The sequence below is a fragment of the Pipistrellus kuhlii genome, unplaced genomic scaffold, assembly GCF_014108245.1.
Source record: "Pipistrellus kuhlii isolate mPipKuh1 unplaced genomic scaffold, mPipKuh1.p scaffold_m20_p_4, whole genome shotgun sequence".
NCBI lineage: Eukaryota > Metazoa > Chordata > Mammalia > Chiroptera > Vespertilionidae > Pipistrellus > Pipistrellus kuhlii.
Genome location: NW_023425540.1, coordinates 10997009 through 11013779, shown reverse-complemented (window position 1 = coordinate 11013779; position 16771 = coordinate 10997009). Strand labels below are relative to the sequence as shown.

The 16771-nt window shown below is 36.3% G+C and overlaps 1 protein-coding gene across 5 annotated transcripts in view; it reads right to left on the bottom strand.

Annotated features, from left to right (window-relative positions):
• MARCHF6 (membrane associated ring-CH-type finger 6) overlaps positions 1-16771 on the bottom strand; it is a 58937-nt gene that overhangs the window by 17105 nt on the left and 25061 nt on the right. For 4 of the 5 annotated variants that reach the window (XM_036411067.2, XM_036411066.2, XM_036411062.2 and 1 more), the window contains exons 6-17: positions 16013-16181; positions 15203-15392; positions 14663-14724; positions 13912-13944; positions 12406-12457; positions 7722-7780; positions 5942-6022; positions 5634-5702; positions 5480-5554; positions 4285-4419; positions 2557-2676; positions 1713-1813 (exon numbers count right to left, since the gene is read on the bottom strand). In XM_036411067.2, the coding sequence (XP_036266960.1) occupies positions 1713-1813; positions 2557-2676; positions 4285-4419; positions 5480-5554; positions 5634-5702; positions 5942-6022; positions 7722-7780; positions 12406-12457; positions 13912-13944; positions 14663-14724; positions 15203-15392; positions 16013-16181 (1146 nt within the window). The remainder of the gene's footprint in view (positions 1-1712; positions 1814-2556; positions 2677-4284; positions 4420-5479; positions 5555-5633; positions 5703-5941; positions 6023-7721; positions 7781-12405; positions 12458-13911; positions 13945-14662; positions 14725-15202; positions 15393-16012; positions 16182-16771) is intronic. The other variant, XM_036411064.2, reaches the window with a different exon arrangement.

Below are 16771 nucleotides of genomic sequence, written 5' to 3'. Positions count from 1 at the left end.
GGGAGGGCGGGATAAGAAGGGAGAGGAAGAGAGAAAAACATTGATGTGAGAGAGAAACATTGATCAGCTACCTCCTGCATGCCCCCTACTGGGGATTGAGTCTGCATGACCTCAGTATCACATGCCCTGACCTTAGTATCGAATAGGTCATGAGACTAGCTCAACCAACTAAGCCACACCAGCCAGGACGCAACACACCTTCTTGAATGCCTTGGCTCCCCTACATCATCCCAACCAGAATTTTATTATGTAGATTATAAAGGAAGGGTGTTAAGAATCCTATATAATAAAAGCCTAATATGATGTGTCTGACTATTCATTCGACAGTTCAACCAGTTACTATGACACACACTGACCACCATGGCGCAGACGCTCCAACTGGTAGGTTAGCTTGCTGCTGGGGTCCAGCCCATCGGGACTGGGCTAGACATGCCCTGGAGCCCTCCCTTGATCCCTAACTAGCCCCAATCGGCCAAATCAGGACTGGATGAGATATGCCAGACATGCCCTGGAGTCTATCTCCCCAAGGTCCTCCCCAGCCTCTAAAACGTTTAATTAATTTCCTTTCAATGTGCATGAATTCATGTACTGGGCCTCTAGTGGATTATAAATTGAGAACAAGAGGAAGGCCTAAACTAAAGTAGTAAGTGGTAAATGGATTTGGAATGGATAAGGTCTTAAAGAATTAGAAATGACAAGACTTAAAGGGAAATTAAAAGTAAAACTGAGAAATATAATTTGCCAGGCAGATTTCTGCTCTAGGTGACTGAAGGGGTAATGTAAACAATGTAGGAGGAATGAAAGACTAGGTTTCCAGGTGGCTTTAGTTGGTAAATTGAGGGTTTTCCATCTATAAGCTTTATATCCATAATTAAATGTGCAACTAAGGCTACATTCCTTATGAAGTGCTTTTCATATAAAGATAATGCTACTAGTAGTGCCCGATGGAGAGGACGAGTGGAGTGGCGGTGCTGGGATTAATAGTCTGATGGTGTAGCAGAGCATGAGGCAAAAAAAGAGATTCTCCTTGGGATTAATAACATTTTCAGTACTTTTTGAACATTATAATCTGGAAAAGTTTTTAAAAGATAATATACTATAAAATGAAAAGATAGAACCTGGTTGAAAAAAAAATGATAAAAACATAACAGAATAAAAGAATTAAAAGCCAACAGCTTCTCCTGTCTCAATAAAATAAGAGACTTATGGTATGTTTTGAATTTTCTTTTTCAGATTGAACTATGTAATAATATTATAAACTAAAAAAAAAAAAAAAAACCTAAAAAAAAAGATAATGCTACTAACCAACTCTCATTAGGTATGGCAAAAATTTAAATGCTGGCCTAAACCGGTTTGACTCAGTGGATAGAGCATTGGCCTGTGGACTGAAGGGTCCCGGGTTCGATTCCGATTAAGGGCATGTACATTGGTTGCAGGCACATCCCCATTGGGGAGTGTGCAGGAGGCAGCTGGTCAATGTTTCTCTCTCATTGATGTTTCTGACTTTCTATTCCTCTCTGCAAAAAAATCAATAAAATATATATTTTTTTAAATTTAATGCTGAACAAAAGCAAACTCCATATGCAGAAAAAGGCTTTTTGTAATGACCTTAGTGATGATCCAGTAAGAAATATGTTTTAAATGTATGGACTCTTAATATCAAATCCCTAACAGAGCTAAATTAGAAAAGCTTCTGAATTTCAAAAACTTACCTGTAGAGCATGACATTGTATGGCAGAAAATTAGGCAGCAGACTCTTAATTATACGTATAGGAAGCCAAAGCATCAGAAGGACAATGGAGCCAAAGACAATCTGCAGTGAGAAAAAGGGCATAGCACCATTGTAAACCACTCCTGTGAGAGACAGGCTCACTTCCGAACATCCTCAACCAATATGCAGTCCAAGTCTTTACCCACCCAGGGCCCAGAGTGTTCTCACTCAACACACTATACTTAGATCACTCTGTATAAAGAATGCATTCCTGAGATGGCTATTCCTCTTCTCTTTCTAGGACACAAAGGCTCAAACAGGAGCCACAAAGGATAACCACTGCATGGTATGTGAGGAGAGAGCTGGAACCTGACAATGAAGGATCGGAATTGTCTGAAAAGTAATAAATCACCTGTAATCACTATAAGACATGACCCATATTAATGGCTACAAAAGTTTCCAAAAAGCACAATATTACTGTTAAAATTTTATTTTGGAAAACTTTAGATTTAACTACGTAATTTCCTCTTCTAGATGGGGAAGAAACCTTGAGACCCTCTGTTAAGGGTTTAATTTAGAAGATATAAACAAGTTTCCATTGGTTTAATGCAAATTAATTGTAATTCAGAAACTCATAATTTGGCAATCAACTATACTGCTAAAGTAATAGAAGGCATTTTTGTTTTAGTAGACATGTTATTTACTTTATCAAATAACCAATAAAACTCCTACTTAACAACTAAGTTCCACAAGCTTAAACGTAAGTTAATCTCCTGTACTACCCCCTGACCAAAAATCTAAAGGGTAGTACATTTTACTTCAAAAACATATCAAGGTATGCTTACCACTGACAAAATAAATCTTCGGAGATGCCTATAAATGGGCAAATGGATCATTTCTTGTACTGGATTAAAATCTGGATCGTTCAAATTCCTTAGAAACCACAAGACACCAGGTCGAAGTACCTGCAAATGTATTTTAAATGCTATAAATACTTACTAATGTCTTCAGGGCTCTGTATATGAGCTAAAACATTAACAGAAAAATAAGTTTGTGAAATTATTTTGGCATCTTAAAAAATGGCCCCAGAAAATTCATATATGACTTTCCTGGGAAAATAAATTCCTAAATCAGAATCTTTATGAAAACTATCCTGTGACTGATATTCTTTGATGCTTTTAATCAATTAATGATAAATAAGTGTATTAATGGACAGTTTGTCATATCTAAATCTCCTAAATGAGAAATAAGTATTCTTTTGAAAATTGTTGGCCCTGGATAAGTATCTCAGTTGGTTAGAATGCCATCCCAATATACCAACTTTCAGGTACAATCCCTGGTCAGGGCACATACAAGAATCAACCAAAGAATGTATAAGTAAGTGGAACAATAAATTGATGTTTCTATCCCTCTCTCAAATCAATAAATTTAAAAAAAAAAATGAAAATTGTCACTATATTTTATCATCTGGTGAAAGAATTAGGTTATAACTTATAAATGTCTAATCTGATTTCAGCCTTACACTTCCTAAGAAGAATTTATTGAACTTACACTATATAATTCAAGATAACATGTTAGCTTCCAACCCCCTCCCCAACTCCTAAAAACACTCAAACACCGAAGTAAAGAATAGCATTAAGCCTCTGTGCTTTTGGATTCCATTAACACTGTGTTAGTTGGCGTGGTCCTTTAGTGGTGCACATCTCCATCACCACTTTCAAAGCACTCTTAAAGGACTAAACTGACTTGTTCAACTGTTGTATTCCTTCCCAGAATGCAAAAATCAAGGAGAATGGGGATCATGTCTTTCTTTCTCACTAATTAATACACCAGCCAATAGCAGACTAACAACAGAGTGACTATGCAATAATACTGAGGGAAAGGATGCACAGTGGCAAGTACACCTATCAGTTTTATACTTCCTACTGCACCAGAATGATGGAGCATGAGATATACATTACTAATTAAATACTGATTCCCCTGCCATTGTCTTTCAAATCATAAAGACTGTATTCCGAAAATAGTAAGGTACCCATTTGGCAAGTGAACTGGAATAATAAAGGACCCTCACTCTAATTCTACACTTAAATGCCTGATTCAAGACCATTTTACATATTTAATCCTGTAAGACCATAACCTTAAAGTATTTACAGCATTACATTTCCTTGAATGAAGATAGGCACAGATCACATAAAAGTCCAAGAATTTGTATTAGAGGATGGCCACATGTAAAAGAAATGCTTTTATTTAACCCTTTGTGTGCCATAAGTGTCTGTAGAGACAAGCAGAATGGTTTCCATTTTGGAGGTGTGGCAGTTAATTGGTTAATTTTTCCCCCTCAGTCTACTCATCTTTCAAACTCATAACTAATTACAAATAAAAATGCTAAAACTTATCAATTTTTAAAGCAAATGACTAAAAGTTTAAAATAATTACTATCAGTTTTTTCCTTTTAGATTAAAATAGAGAAAATTATTTTGTTAGGAAATCATAACAAACTTTGAGCACAATTGTGGTTAAACAAAAGTCCTTTTCATGGATGTGTACCATCAGCATCTCCCCGTAGAACTTACCTCTCTCAGTAACAGAATGAAAGAAGCAAAGTAGAACACATAAACCATTCCCACTAGCCAGTGCAGAAACATGGTAGTGCCTGGAGCTGATTGAAAGCTCAGTTCTCGATCTTTCAGAGTAGCATCAAACATTTCCTAAATCAAAAGGGAACAGGTGAATAAGAGTTGAAGCACCCATATTTGCCAAATTAGTATCTCCATCTTCGAGGAAGAGAATAAAAATCACTTATGCATATAAGTTATGATGTTCCAGGACTATAGTTCTCTTAATACCATTTCATGGTGTCATAGAAATATAAATGATATAAGATTAAATACTATTTCAAAAATGTATGACACTTTAAAGTTTTAAATATAAGCAGCAAGACTAATAAACCAATTGGTAAGTAAAAAGAACCATTTTAGGTTAACATAAAACCTTATTTTCTTGGTTACAGGTCTGCATTCATGACAAATTTTAATAGTAAACTATGAAAGAAAATGTTATCTCAGAATCAAAGGTAGCTTTTCCACATATAAAATGTTTTTGAAAAATAGTAAAAAACTGATTATCACTGAAAGCCACTAAAGATTGTAATAAACACCTGGCTGGTATAGCTCAGTGGTTTACCCAGGAACTAAGAGGTCATGGTTTGATTCCCAGTGGTCAGGGCATATGCCCAAATTGAAGGCTCAATCCCCAGTAGGCAGTGTGCAGGAGGCAGCCAATCAATGATGTTCCTCTCTCATCAATGTTTCTCTATCCCTCTCCCTTCCTCTCTCTAAAAATTAAAAAATATAAATATTTTAAAAAGAGATTATAATAAAAAAAAATGGGCATCTTAGTTAAAACAAATAGTTAGGATTGAACTTATGAAATGGTAGTAACAGGACCATTTTCTCAGATTGCTTTTTTTATGCACATAATGTCTTGGCATTATCATAAAGTTTAGAAGAATAAAGACACTAAGAAAATTCTTCACAGATTATTAGAAAGGTTACAATCAAAATACTCTGACATCAGAAATCGGCATGAAGCCTCAACGAAAAATCAGGAAAACTGCAACATTAAGACTCCATAGTGATACATTCTCAGAAGAAAAAAAAAAAGCAAATTATTATCAAATACTGACTTTCCTTTAAAAGAAACCCATTCAAAGGATGTCTCTTCTGAAGCCTTTAAATTATTAGGTTGTATGATAATGAATAAACTCACCAGGGAACAGATATCCAGCCACCAGCCACAAATGAGAGGGAACACTCCAATTTCTACCACCACTAACAAAGAGACCTTAAGCAAAAATAAATGTCATCAATATCACTCAAATGGGGAGAAATCATTTCTACTTTTAACTTATAACAAGAATTACCTTAACAACAATGTAGCAGACTCCCAGCAAACGACGAGACCTATGAAATTTAACAAGAGTTGCCAAGCCCTATAGCATCTAGTCAAGGAAAAACAGTATTTCAAGGTGCAATAAAACTCATAATAACTTAAGCAACACTTAATATTATTTGGCAGATGAATATATTTCACATTTTGTCTGCCCTTATCCTCAATACAAATGTCTACAACTTTTACTAAGAGGACAAGGGGAGAGAAATAGCTTTGTCGGTAATAGGAACTCTTTGGTATGAATATGTTAAACACCCAAGTTGGTTCATTAAAGGATACATGACAGATTATCAGAGTTATTGCTAAAAGTATATACCCAACTATGGTTGTGATTAGGCCTTCAAAATGAGACGCTTGGACCTAGAAATAAGAAAAAAAAAAATAAACTTTAATAGTACCACATAACCTCCACCCCAGTTTAACAATGCATTAAACAATTCAAATAGACTGGAAGTGGACTGGAAATAGGCAATTTACAACTAGAAAACCATAAAATCCCCTTTGGATGACATCTTTAAACCAGATTCTCCCATTGAATGTCGTATATTATGTAAGGATGAGAAAATATTAAAGAATAACTTTATTCCAGCAGACTAAAATAAAATAGTGAATTAAATCTTACAAAAATAAGGAAAAAGTTGTAATGCAATAGTCTGCACTTTACTCCATTCTGAAGTAGATTTGCTAAAGGCTAAGCACAAGCTGTCCACCTGTCCAGTGTATCCCAGCCACCTCATTTCCTATCACTAAAAGTGACTGCTCTCCAAATCTATCTCATTTTCAACTTATAGAACAAGAGTTTTAAATAATGACAAATATTGCCCATCATTTTTATTCCTGAATTCCAGATAGCAAATGTTGATAGCTTGGAAAATCAAAATTTATCAAATGATTTATCCTAACTTTTCAAGATCCTGCATTCAACTAATAAGAATTTGGAGAGCTGTATCAAATATTGAAACACATATCTACCAAATAACAAAATAGATTCAGACAGAGAAGGTGGGGAGATTAACCAAAGAACTTACATGTATATATGCATAACCCATGGACACAGACAATAGTGAGGTGAAGGCCTGGGTGGGAGGGGAAGCATGGGGGAGGAATGGAAAGGGTCAAGGGGGGAAGGGGAAGGGACATCTGTAATGCTTTCAAAAATAAAAATAAACTTTTTTAAAAAAGAAACAAGCAAACACATCTCTTTGGCCTTTCAGAGCACTTCAAAATGTTCTCTCTCAGGATTTACACACACAAACAGAACAGAGCATCCAGATCTGTCAGCTCTTCCTTAAAAAACTAAATCTGCCCCCCAAAACAGTAGTTAGCTGTCCATCCAAATGTATCTATCCCCTGACAATGATAAAATGTCAAAATTAAAGCAAATTCTTTAGAAAACTCTATAGCACACCATTCCAAGACCAACTAACCATTTTTAACCAATTGATATATTGTTACTTTTCTAAAGGCACTAGGGGGCATCTGGTGAAAAGGAAGAGAAGGGTACAAGGTTCATTAAAACGAATCATAAATCTGCCGAAACCGGTTTGGCTCAGAGGTAGAGCGTCGGTCTGCGGACTGAAAGGTCCCAGGTTCGATTCCGGTCAAGGGCATGTACATTGGTTCCGGGCACATCCCCGGTAGGGGGTGCGCAAGAGGTGGCTGGTGGATGATTCTCTCTCATCGACATTTCTAGCTCTCTATTTCTCTCCCTTCCTCTCTGTAAAAAATCAATAAAATATATATATTTTTTTTAAATCATAAATCAGCCTGCGAAAAATTTTCCCATAGTATGTCATTGGCCCACTCAACAGGAAGGAGTACAGTGCACCATGGGATTTTAGAGCATATCTTCTTAGCTGGCAAGATAACCTACTGTGTCTTATACCACTCAGTCTACCTATCAGTTTTAAAGAAAAGAACAAGCTGGTGTTGGATAACTATTCTTTTGTATAAAGCAGATTAGAAATGAAGTAACTCTACAACATTATTAATTACTCAACCGATATTAAATTTGGGGGAGAGATCAATAAAAGTAAGTTTGTACAAGTATTATACTCACATGTTCTTCAAATCCCAAACCAACAAGGGAGAAATGACCAATGTGGTAAGGGCAAAATGCTAAAAGGGAAGAAAAAACTCAATGAAAACATCAAAATTAAAACAATGAGCACTCCTAGTACCATCTCCCAAGAAAGGAACCAGGGATTTTTAAGTAATGGAACATAACAGAACTGAGGCTAAAAATGTATTTCTTGGGACATTCTCTGTAACCAGACAACAACCAAGTAATCAAGGTCTAATAGACTAATGGCAAAAGGACCTGAGAACCGTTGTGAAGAGGGTCTCATGGGCCAATGAAAAGATATGAGTACCGCCTTGGCAAGTTTGACTAAGTGCATAGAGTGTCAGCGTGTGGACCTGAAGGTCCTGGATTCAATTCCAGTCAAGGACACGTACCTCTGTTGCAAGTTCCTCCCTGGCCCTGGCCCTGGCCCTGGCCCAAGCCCAGGGCTGTGTGCAGGAGGCAACCAATTGATGATGTGTTCTCTCACATTAATATTTTTCTGTCTTTCCCTCTGTCTTCCACTCTCTCTAAAATCAATGGAAAAATATCCTTGAGTGATGGTTAAAAATAAATTAATTAATAATAAAATAAATTCTGACATCCAAAACTGTACAAAATAAATTTCTAAAAAAAAGAGAAGATATGAGCATCAAAAAGAATAATGACCCAAACTGGTGGAAACACGATGAGTATACACAAATCCATGAGTTCATTACACTCAAAAAGTGGTAGGCCAAAATCAAAAACAAAAGGGAAAAAAGCAATATCACAGAAAACATTTTTATCACCAATGAAAATAGGGGGCTCATCAATTCCTTACCCTGAAAACTGATAAAGAAAAGAGCTGCACATCTGTCCTGCTGCTTCTGAACCAACAAGTTCAGGTTAATTAAATAGCTATAGCTGATAAATAAGTTCTTCTTTATAGAAAATCCATCCAATAAATGTAAAAAAGAACAATTTGAAAAGAATCATTTTGTAATGACTAATAAATTATTTCAGGCAAGTATCATCACGAGACAATGAAATCATTAGGTGAAATTATCTTGGAAATGCTAGATTTGCATGATGCTAAAATACCACCCCCTGACATTACTTTCTGATGGTTAAGGGAAAAATGAAACCTAACAATAAAGACTTCAACATGCTATCACCTGAGCCAATTGAAAGGTGGAGAACCAGACATCATCTATCTTCTGATATGTCGTATTACTAGGCAAAACACAACCAGTGAAGGATCTGTCCCAAACATTGAACCTGAATCTAATCAGGCCCTTGGAGACAAAGAAACAAGGGAACAGACATTATCAGGGAGCAGTTGGACAAATATAGAACATGAGGCACTTACAGGACAGATGACCTAAGTCTCTTCAACAAATCAATGGCAAAAAAGTGGATTAAGCAGAAGAATATTTTAGATCAAAGGATTAATAACCAAAAGTAATGTCTGGACCTTATCTGAATCCTCATTCAAACAAGCCAACTATAAAGTGACATTTAAGAACTAACAATCAAGAAACTTTTACTATGTTGGATTACTAAGAAATATTAACTACTACTGATTTCTCTAAAGTGTGACAATGGCATTATCCTATCTAATAAAGAGGGAATATGCTAATTGACCATCACGCCCTCACAAAGATGGTGGAGCCCACAGCCCATAAGGAAAGGATATGCTAATTGACTTCCATTATAATAAAAGCATAATATACAAATCAACCAAATGGCCGAACAGCAGAATGACCATCCCGGTGACTATCCGGGATCATGTTACGACACCCACTGGTACCTAGCCAGCCATGGCGAGTGTGATGCAATTGGGCAGGGGCCTGGTCATCACTGCATGATCACCCTGCAGAGGGAGGCCCAGGCCACCGGCTGGCGGGGCAATCAATCGGGGGGAAGGAGGGGACGTGGGGGCGTGGACCTCCATGATTGACCCAAAGAAGGAAATCCAAGCCACTAACAGGTAGGCTGCAGCAGGTGGGTGGGGCCTCCCTCTGTGAGGGAAGCCCAAGTCCTGGGTGCCAGCAACCAGAAAGAAGCCAATGCCAGCAGCCAGGGGAAGGAAGGCCTACTCTTTCACGAATTTCGTGCATCGGGCTTCTAGTGTTATATAAGTGTACTAAACATTTTTTTCATATAAACTTATATATAAGTGTAGGAGATTGGATTAGAAAAATATTTACTTAGATGCTATTTCCTTTCTATGAATAAGAATTCTTATTTTGCCAAGACCGGTTTGGCTCAATAGATAGAGCATCGGCTTGGGGACTGAAGGGTCCCGGGTTCGATTCCGGTCAAAGGCATGTACCTTGGTTGTGGGCATATCCCCAGTAGGGGGTGTGCAGGAGGCAGCTGATGGATGACTCTCTCTCATCGATGTTTCTAACTCTCTGTCTCTCTCTCCCTTCCTCTCTGTACAAAATCAATAAAATATATTTTTTTTTAAAAAGAATTCTTATTTCTCTAATTCAGATTTAAAGATGACTTGTTTCTTTAAACATTAACTTAGCATTAAGGTTTTTTTTGCAAGATCAAAGACTAAATTCTACAGATCACTTTTTCTCTCAAAACTTGATATCCCAAGAAACTAGAAACACCAATCAGAAAGGCTATATGCACTCCTATGTTCAAAATAGCAGCACAATTTACAATAAGATTTTGAAATAGCCTAAGTGCCCATCAGCAGAAGAGTGGTTAAAACACTGTGATACATCTATACAATGGAATACAATGCTTCTATAAAAAGGAAGGAACTCCTACCATTTGCAACAGCATGGATGGACCTGAAGAACATTATGCTAAGCTCAGAGTCAGTCAGAGAAAGATAAATATCACATGATCTCATTCACTTGTGGAATATAATGGACAACATAAACTGATGAACAAAAACAGATCCATAGATAATAAGCATCGATCAGATTGTCAAACCTCAGAGGGAAGGAAGGGGAAGGTGGGGTAAGAGGGAGAAATCAATCACAGAACTTGTTTGCATGCATATAAGCCTAACCGGTGGTCACAGACACCAGAGGAGAGTGAGGGCATGAGCTGGGGGAGCAGGGGAGGGAAGGTGAAAGGGTAAGGGGGAGATAAGGACACATGTAATACCTTAATAAAGAAAATTAAAAAATAAATAATTTTTAAAAGAACTTGGTCAAGATGAAAACAGTTTCACATTCTGGTGGAAACATACTGAATATATACAAATCCATGAGTTCATTATACTAAAAAAGTGAATATAATTTTACATATAAAAAAATAAATGCAGAATAATCTTCAGGCATATTTTTTACCCTCCTATTCAAGGGGAAACAACAAAAAAATGAGCTTCCTGTTAATTTGTGCCATCTTTTTAATCAAGATATTTAACAAGCTACCTGTAATTTTCTTTTGTTCTTTACTGATAATACTCAGAAATTAATTTCATCTCATCCTCAATTTACATATCCAGTATCATTTATTGATTTTTTTTTAGAGAAGAAAATAGAGGGGGAGAGAGAAACATCAATGTGAGAGCCAAACATCGATCATTGATCAACTGCCACTTGCATGCCCCCTACTGGGGATCAGGCCCACAACCTGGTCATGTGCCCTGAACAGGAATAAAACCCGTGACCTTCTGGTGGACAAGATGACATCCAACCAACTAAGCCACACTGGCCAGGGCCATGTTCAGTGTCTTTTTGACCATATGGCTTCCTTCCTATTGAAGAGAACTGCTTTCTATGTCACAAAGTGGTCCACAACACAAAGCAAATAACTTGGAATTCAATGTAACCCTCCCTCCTCAGTAGAACTGAGGGGTAATTCATATGCATTAAAAGAAGGAATTTCTCAAAGATCACCCCTAAGGAGAGATCTGTACTCTAAAGCAAGTCACCAATCTTTCAGACTTCATGGACTACCAATGGTCCGCAGACCACCATATGGTGACCACTGCTCTAAGGTCTCTCCACAAATCATAGTCCAGCCAGCAATAACCTGATTTTATCAAACTCTTATCTTCTCTTCCTTGAGAGATACAGGAATTGAATTTAAGGTCTTGGTTTACTTGATTCAGTTTACCTTATCTTTCCCAAAGCAGAAAAATCTGGCAACTGCACTTTCTCAGCCCTGCCTTCCTTTCTCTCTAATTACACTCAACAGGAGGGATTTGTGTTTATTGCCATAGAACCCTCACAGCTGTAGTTGTGAAAGTGTCTTGAAAGTGATTTTGCATTTACTGGAATCTGGTTCGAAGGGGAATTCAGAGTTGGGGAAGGGTCACTGTCTTCGCTCTAGCCTACATCCATCTCTGGTGACAACTCCCAAGTAGGGTCTCTGATAAGGCCTTGACAGATGGCAATAAGATCTTCTCCCATAGGGAAGCACACGCAGATAATTAGCAAAAAGTTAATTCCAGAGGTAGAATACTGTATATTCTCAAGTAAGTCTACTAGTAAAATTAGCTCCTACAAAGAGTCAGAAATGCCCAACTGAAACAGATGGTAGGCTTCAGTTATTGAAGTCACTATTGCTTAGGAAAGAAGGCATCTATATAGGATTCCTATACAGATTACTATCTAAAACTATTTCATATATTCCTGTTTAAAAATAAAACTAAAACCTATATAAGAAGACTCCTAGAAAACTAAAGTGCCATAATACAATAAACAAATGCATAAACACCACTTACCAAAAACAAGAATGAACAGTGTGTTTAAAGACACCACCCAGAAGACATGTTCCTAAAGGAAAAGAACATTAATAAAACATATTCAATTCCTACTTGATATATGTTTAGACTACTCCACTTATTCAATTAGAAGACTGAAAGATTCACTCTACAATTGAGATTTCATTCTAAAAATTATGTACAACTTTAAATTTTTCATTAGATAGCTCATAAAAATAAATCTAATAAAACTCAAGTTCATGATGTTACATGTAGGGGGGAAAAAATCAAAGAAGTTAATCTATAAACATTTCCTCTTCAGAAATTAATAATTCACTACAAACTACACGGATTCTCATAAATAACTTCCAGACTGCATTAAATCAAATGACACTGAAAAATTCCAAGTGGAGAAAAATTAGAAAACCCATTAATTCCCAACAACATGTTAATGGAAAAATAGAGTGCTTTTTCACTGTCCATTTTGTTCTCCAGACTCCTGTAAGGTCACTTTTATCTCCTCATGGTGTCCTGTCTTTCTCTGTTGATGCCTCAGAATACTCATTCTCACGTGGCCACTGATCCACTTCCACAGTTACGTATTATCACCTCCAAGATGACTGCTATCATCTCCAGGCATGACACATATACTTTACACTCCTTGCTGACACTAGAAAGACCAAGCCCATTTGTCTAGGCCCACCGCTCCTCCCCCATTAAGTTAAATGATCCTTCCAAAAAGTGCCAACGCTGAAAGACTTTCTTCTTAGAAAGGTATTCTCATCAGGAAAGAATATCCCAATCTGCTACAATCCAAATGGCAAACAAGATGATTAGTTTATCTAAAAGATGACTGGTACATTCCTATTCACCATGTCAGCTTATATCACTTGAATTCTTTCAGCTTTTCTCTGCCTTAAAGGCTCCCAAACTGTACTTATCCCCTATATCTTCTGTGCCTCAACCTCTAACTTATCTTATTTAAAAATTTCCTGCTGACAAACTCCAATAAAAACACCCAACCAAGGCCTCTTCTGTATCTCTAATGCACACCTTCTGTAACCAAGTCTTTGCCATGTAGTACCTCTGAAGTTTCTTATTCATGTGTCATTTCTACTAACTATAAAGCATCTTTGAGAACAGGGATCCTATTTCATTCATCTCTGAACCTCCCAGTAACTATCACAATAATTGGCACGTTAGATACTAAAATATCTTTCCATGAATGAAGTCATCCTATAAATATTTTTCCCAATAAGTAGAATGCACTTTTGTCAACACCATTGCCTAACTTCTAGGACTCATCTATGAAGGACTGATGAGGTAAGAGATAAATGAGTATGTATTGATAATACCTTCTATACTGATTGTGATCAAACTTTGAACAGAACTCAGTAACATCATATTCTCAGTAATTTGTGAATTACCACCAGATGCATCTCTCAGTATAACTCCTACCTCAACTGAATCACTAAGACAAATAAGTCACAGTTCTATTATTTTTTTAAAAATGTTAGCTTTACTTACTAGAAAAACTAGTGATCCATCAAGTCCTAGCATCTAAAATGAATAATAATAGGCATTAATTCAAGATAAAACAGGTTTTATAATTCTATTTATTAAAATGGCTCATTTTCCTTTCAATATCTTTATTTTTTTAAAACATGTTTTATTGATTTCAGAGAGGAGGGGAGAAGGGAGAGTTAGAAACATCAATGATGAGATAGAGTCATTGATCAGCTGCCTCCCACGTGTCCCCTACTGGAGATCAAGCCCACAACCCAGTATCCTTGACTAGAATCGTACCCAGGACCCTTCAGTCTGCAGGCTGACGCTCTATCCCCTGAGCCAAACCAGCTAGGGCCCTTTCAATATCATTAAACAAAATCCTTACCCACTACTTTCCAATATAGACTACCATTTTCAGAGAATAAAAAACTGTTTATGGAAGTTTTGTATTTTGGGTTTCCTTTTATTCCAAATCATGGTTTTGAATTTTTTTTAAAAAAAAAAAACATTTTTGGTTTCATCCTTATATTAGCTATGGAGCCAGTCAAGACTTCATGATACAACTATATTGTCAAATGAATTTCAGGCTAAATATTCCCTAAGTAAAGCAAGGTTTGTTTTAAAAACCAGAAGACAGAAAAATAGTTATCATTTTCAGTACAAATAAAACATCACTTAATTTTATCTAGAAATTAAAGATCTATTAAAGTTTTAAATCAAACATAACTATAGAATTAAAACACTGATGTTTGATAGAAGTCTTACTCACTCTTTCCCATGTAAGCTCTTCTGCAGCTCTGTCCCATTCTAAAGCATTCCAGTTCATGTCATCTAGAAATAAAATTGCAGTTCAAAGATTACTGACATAACTTGAACAATAGATAATAAAATGCACCCTTTTAATTTGGTGTTTTGTAAACTGTTGTTGAGAAGCTAAACCACATTTAAAATTTTCTCATATGAGTATTTACTTATTAGGCAATAAATAAGAAAAAAGATAAATTTTTATCAAATTCCTTTAAAAGTTAAAAAAAAACCTAGGATCTACACCAACTTACAAATAATTTCTTCCTACCCATCCTATAAAAGTCCTGAACATAGGCTTTTAAACCACAAAATGCGCCCTGCTTCACAGAAAAAAAAATATGCATACGTATATCCATACAGCCAACTTTGCCAAAATAAAGACAAATTAAAAATATAATTTTAAACCAATTAGATTGTGAAAACTCCATTCGTCCCCCCAAGGTAAGTTGGTAATGGACTCATGGTGGAGAAGATGTGATAAGGACAAATGAGCAGCCATTACCCTGGGCCCCGTTGTTGGCATCCGCTGCATCTTCCCCGCCTGCCTCATCTTCCTCCTCGTTCTCTTCCTCCTCTTCTTCCGCCTGATCATCCTGAGCATCTGGGTTTTCCCCCACCACTGCATTCTCAGCTGGTGGGTTGGCAGGCTGGTCAGGGGCAACATTTTCAGCACCATTTCCTCCCGCGGGAGCCTAAAATCACAGAAGAGTACAGACATTTAGCTAACTTACTTCAGTTCTGCTCTATTTCTAAATCTAGATCTTCCTTCTAAAAAAACAAAATAGCAAAGCTCAAAATACTGAAATTCCAAAATGCACCTCTCAAAGTCAAATGTATTTTATTTTGGATCAATTTGGTATATAAGGATATAAATTCATTTCACAGTGTATATATTCATTCAGTATAATTTAAGGATTACCATTTCATAAAGCATTATAGATAATGGATTAATAATATGGCTATCTTGAATACATCATTCCAAACATAATCCTTCTTTAAAAGACAATTCCCGTCTTTAATGGCCCCTCAGGAATAAAAATGTATTTATTTATGCATCTATTTATTTGTTTATACACTTACAAATATAAAACTTTAGTATACCCCCAATATTGCATCCAAGCTTGCTAGAAAATTAAGAGGCCAAGTCACAACAGCATTCTTTTGATTTTTCACATCTTCCTTAATCTTCTCCCACTCCTTTTTACTGTGCTTTGCAAGAGGGGCATGGGAGTCAAGGGCTTGGGTCTTAGAGGGTGACAACAACTCTCATGTCCTGTCCCAGTAAAAAGAATCAAAGGAAGTGGGGAGTTACCTCATTTTGGTGGTGTCCAGCAGCATTGAAGGGTGGAACAGCATGATCCAACCAAATTGGTGCTCCCCCATGGACAATCTGCTCTCGCAACCACACCAGGCTGATGAACGCACACAATGTGCACGTCACCACAAAACAACCCTGCAAACAATCTGCCAATAAGTTGTCCCTAGTAAAAAAAATAAAATAAAATAAATAAATATATATATATGGAATTACTCCAAAGAACACCTAAGGAAACCAAAGAAACCCAAGATAACAACAGTTCATCTTATATTAAACTCTCAGGAAAAAAGCAGCCAGAAAACTCATAATTTTCTGGATGAAAATCAGTTTCTCAAAAATAATTACAAAGGGCAGTTGGCACAAAAGAAGATTTAGCATATATAAGTATTATTTTTTGCAGGCTTAATATTCTAATATTCTTGATATTGTTAATAATTTATAGCATTTCTAATTCTGACATCAGTAATAAATAAAACACATCTGTCTTTCCCAAGAAAATTCAATTACAATGCTTAATGTCAAGATAAGATACAGTAAAAAAACTACAGTGAAGACTTTTTTTAGAGTCCAGACACTGATAATCACAAGAAACATTTTAAAAATAAATTTGAATTCAAATGTCTATACTGCAAAAACCTACTTAAATGAATTTTCAGCATGTGAACATAATTGTATATATACTACAATGCACGACATAGCCTATGTAACAAGCTGTCCCACCATTACAAACAGTTTTGTTTTTTTTTTAAATAT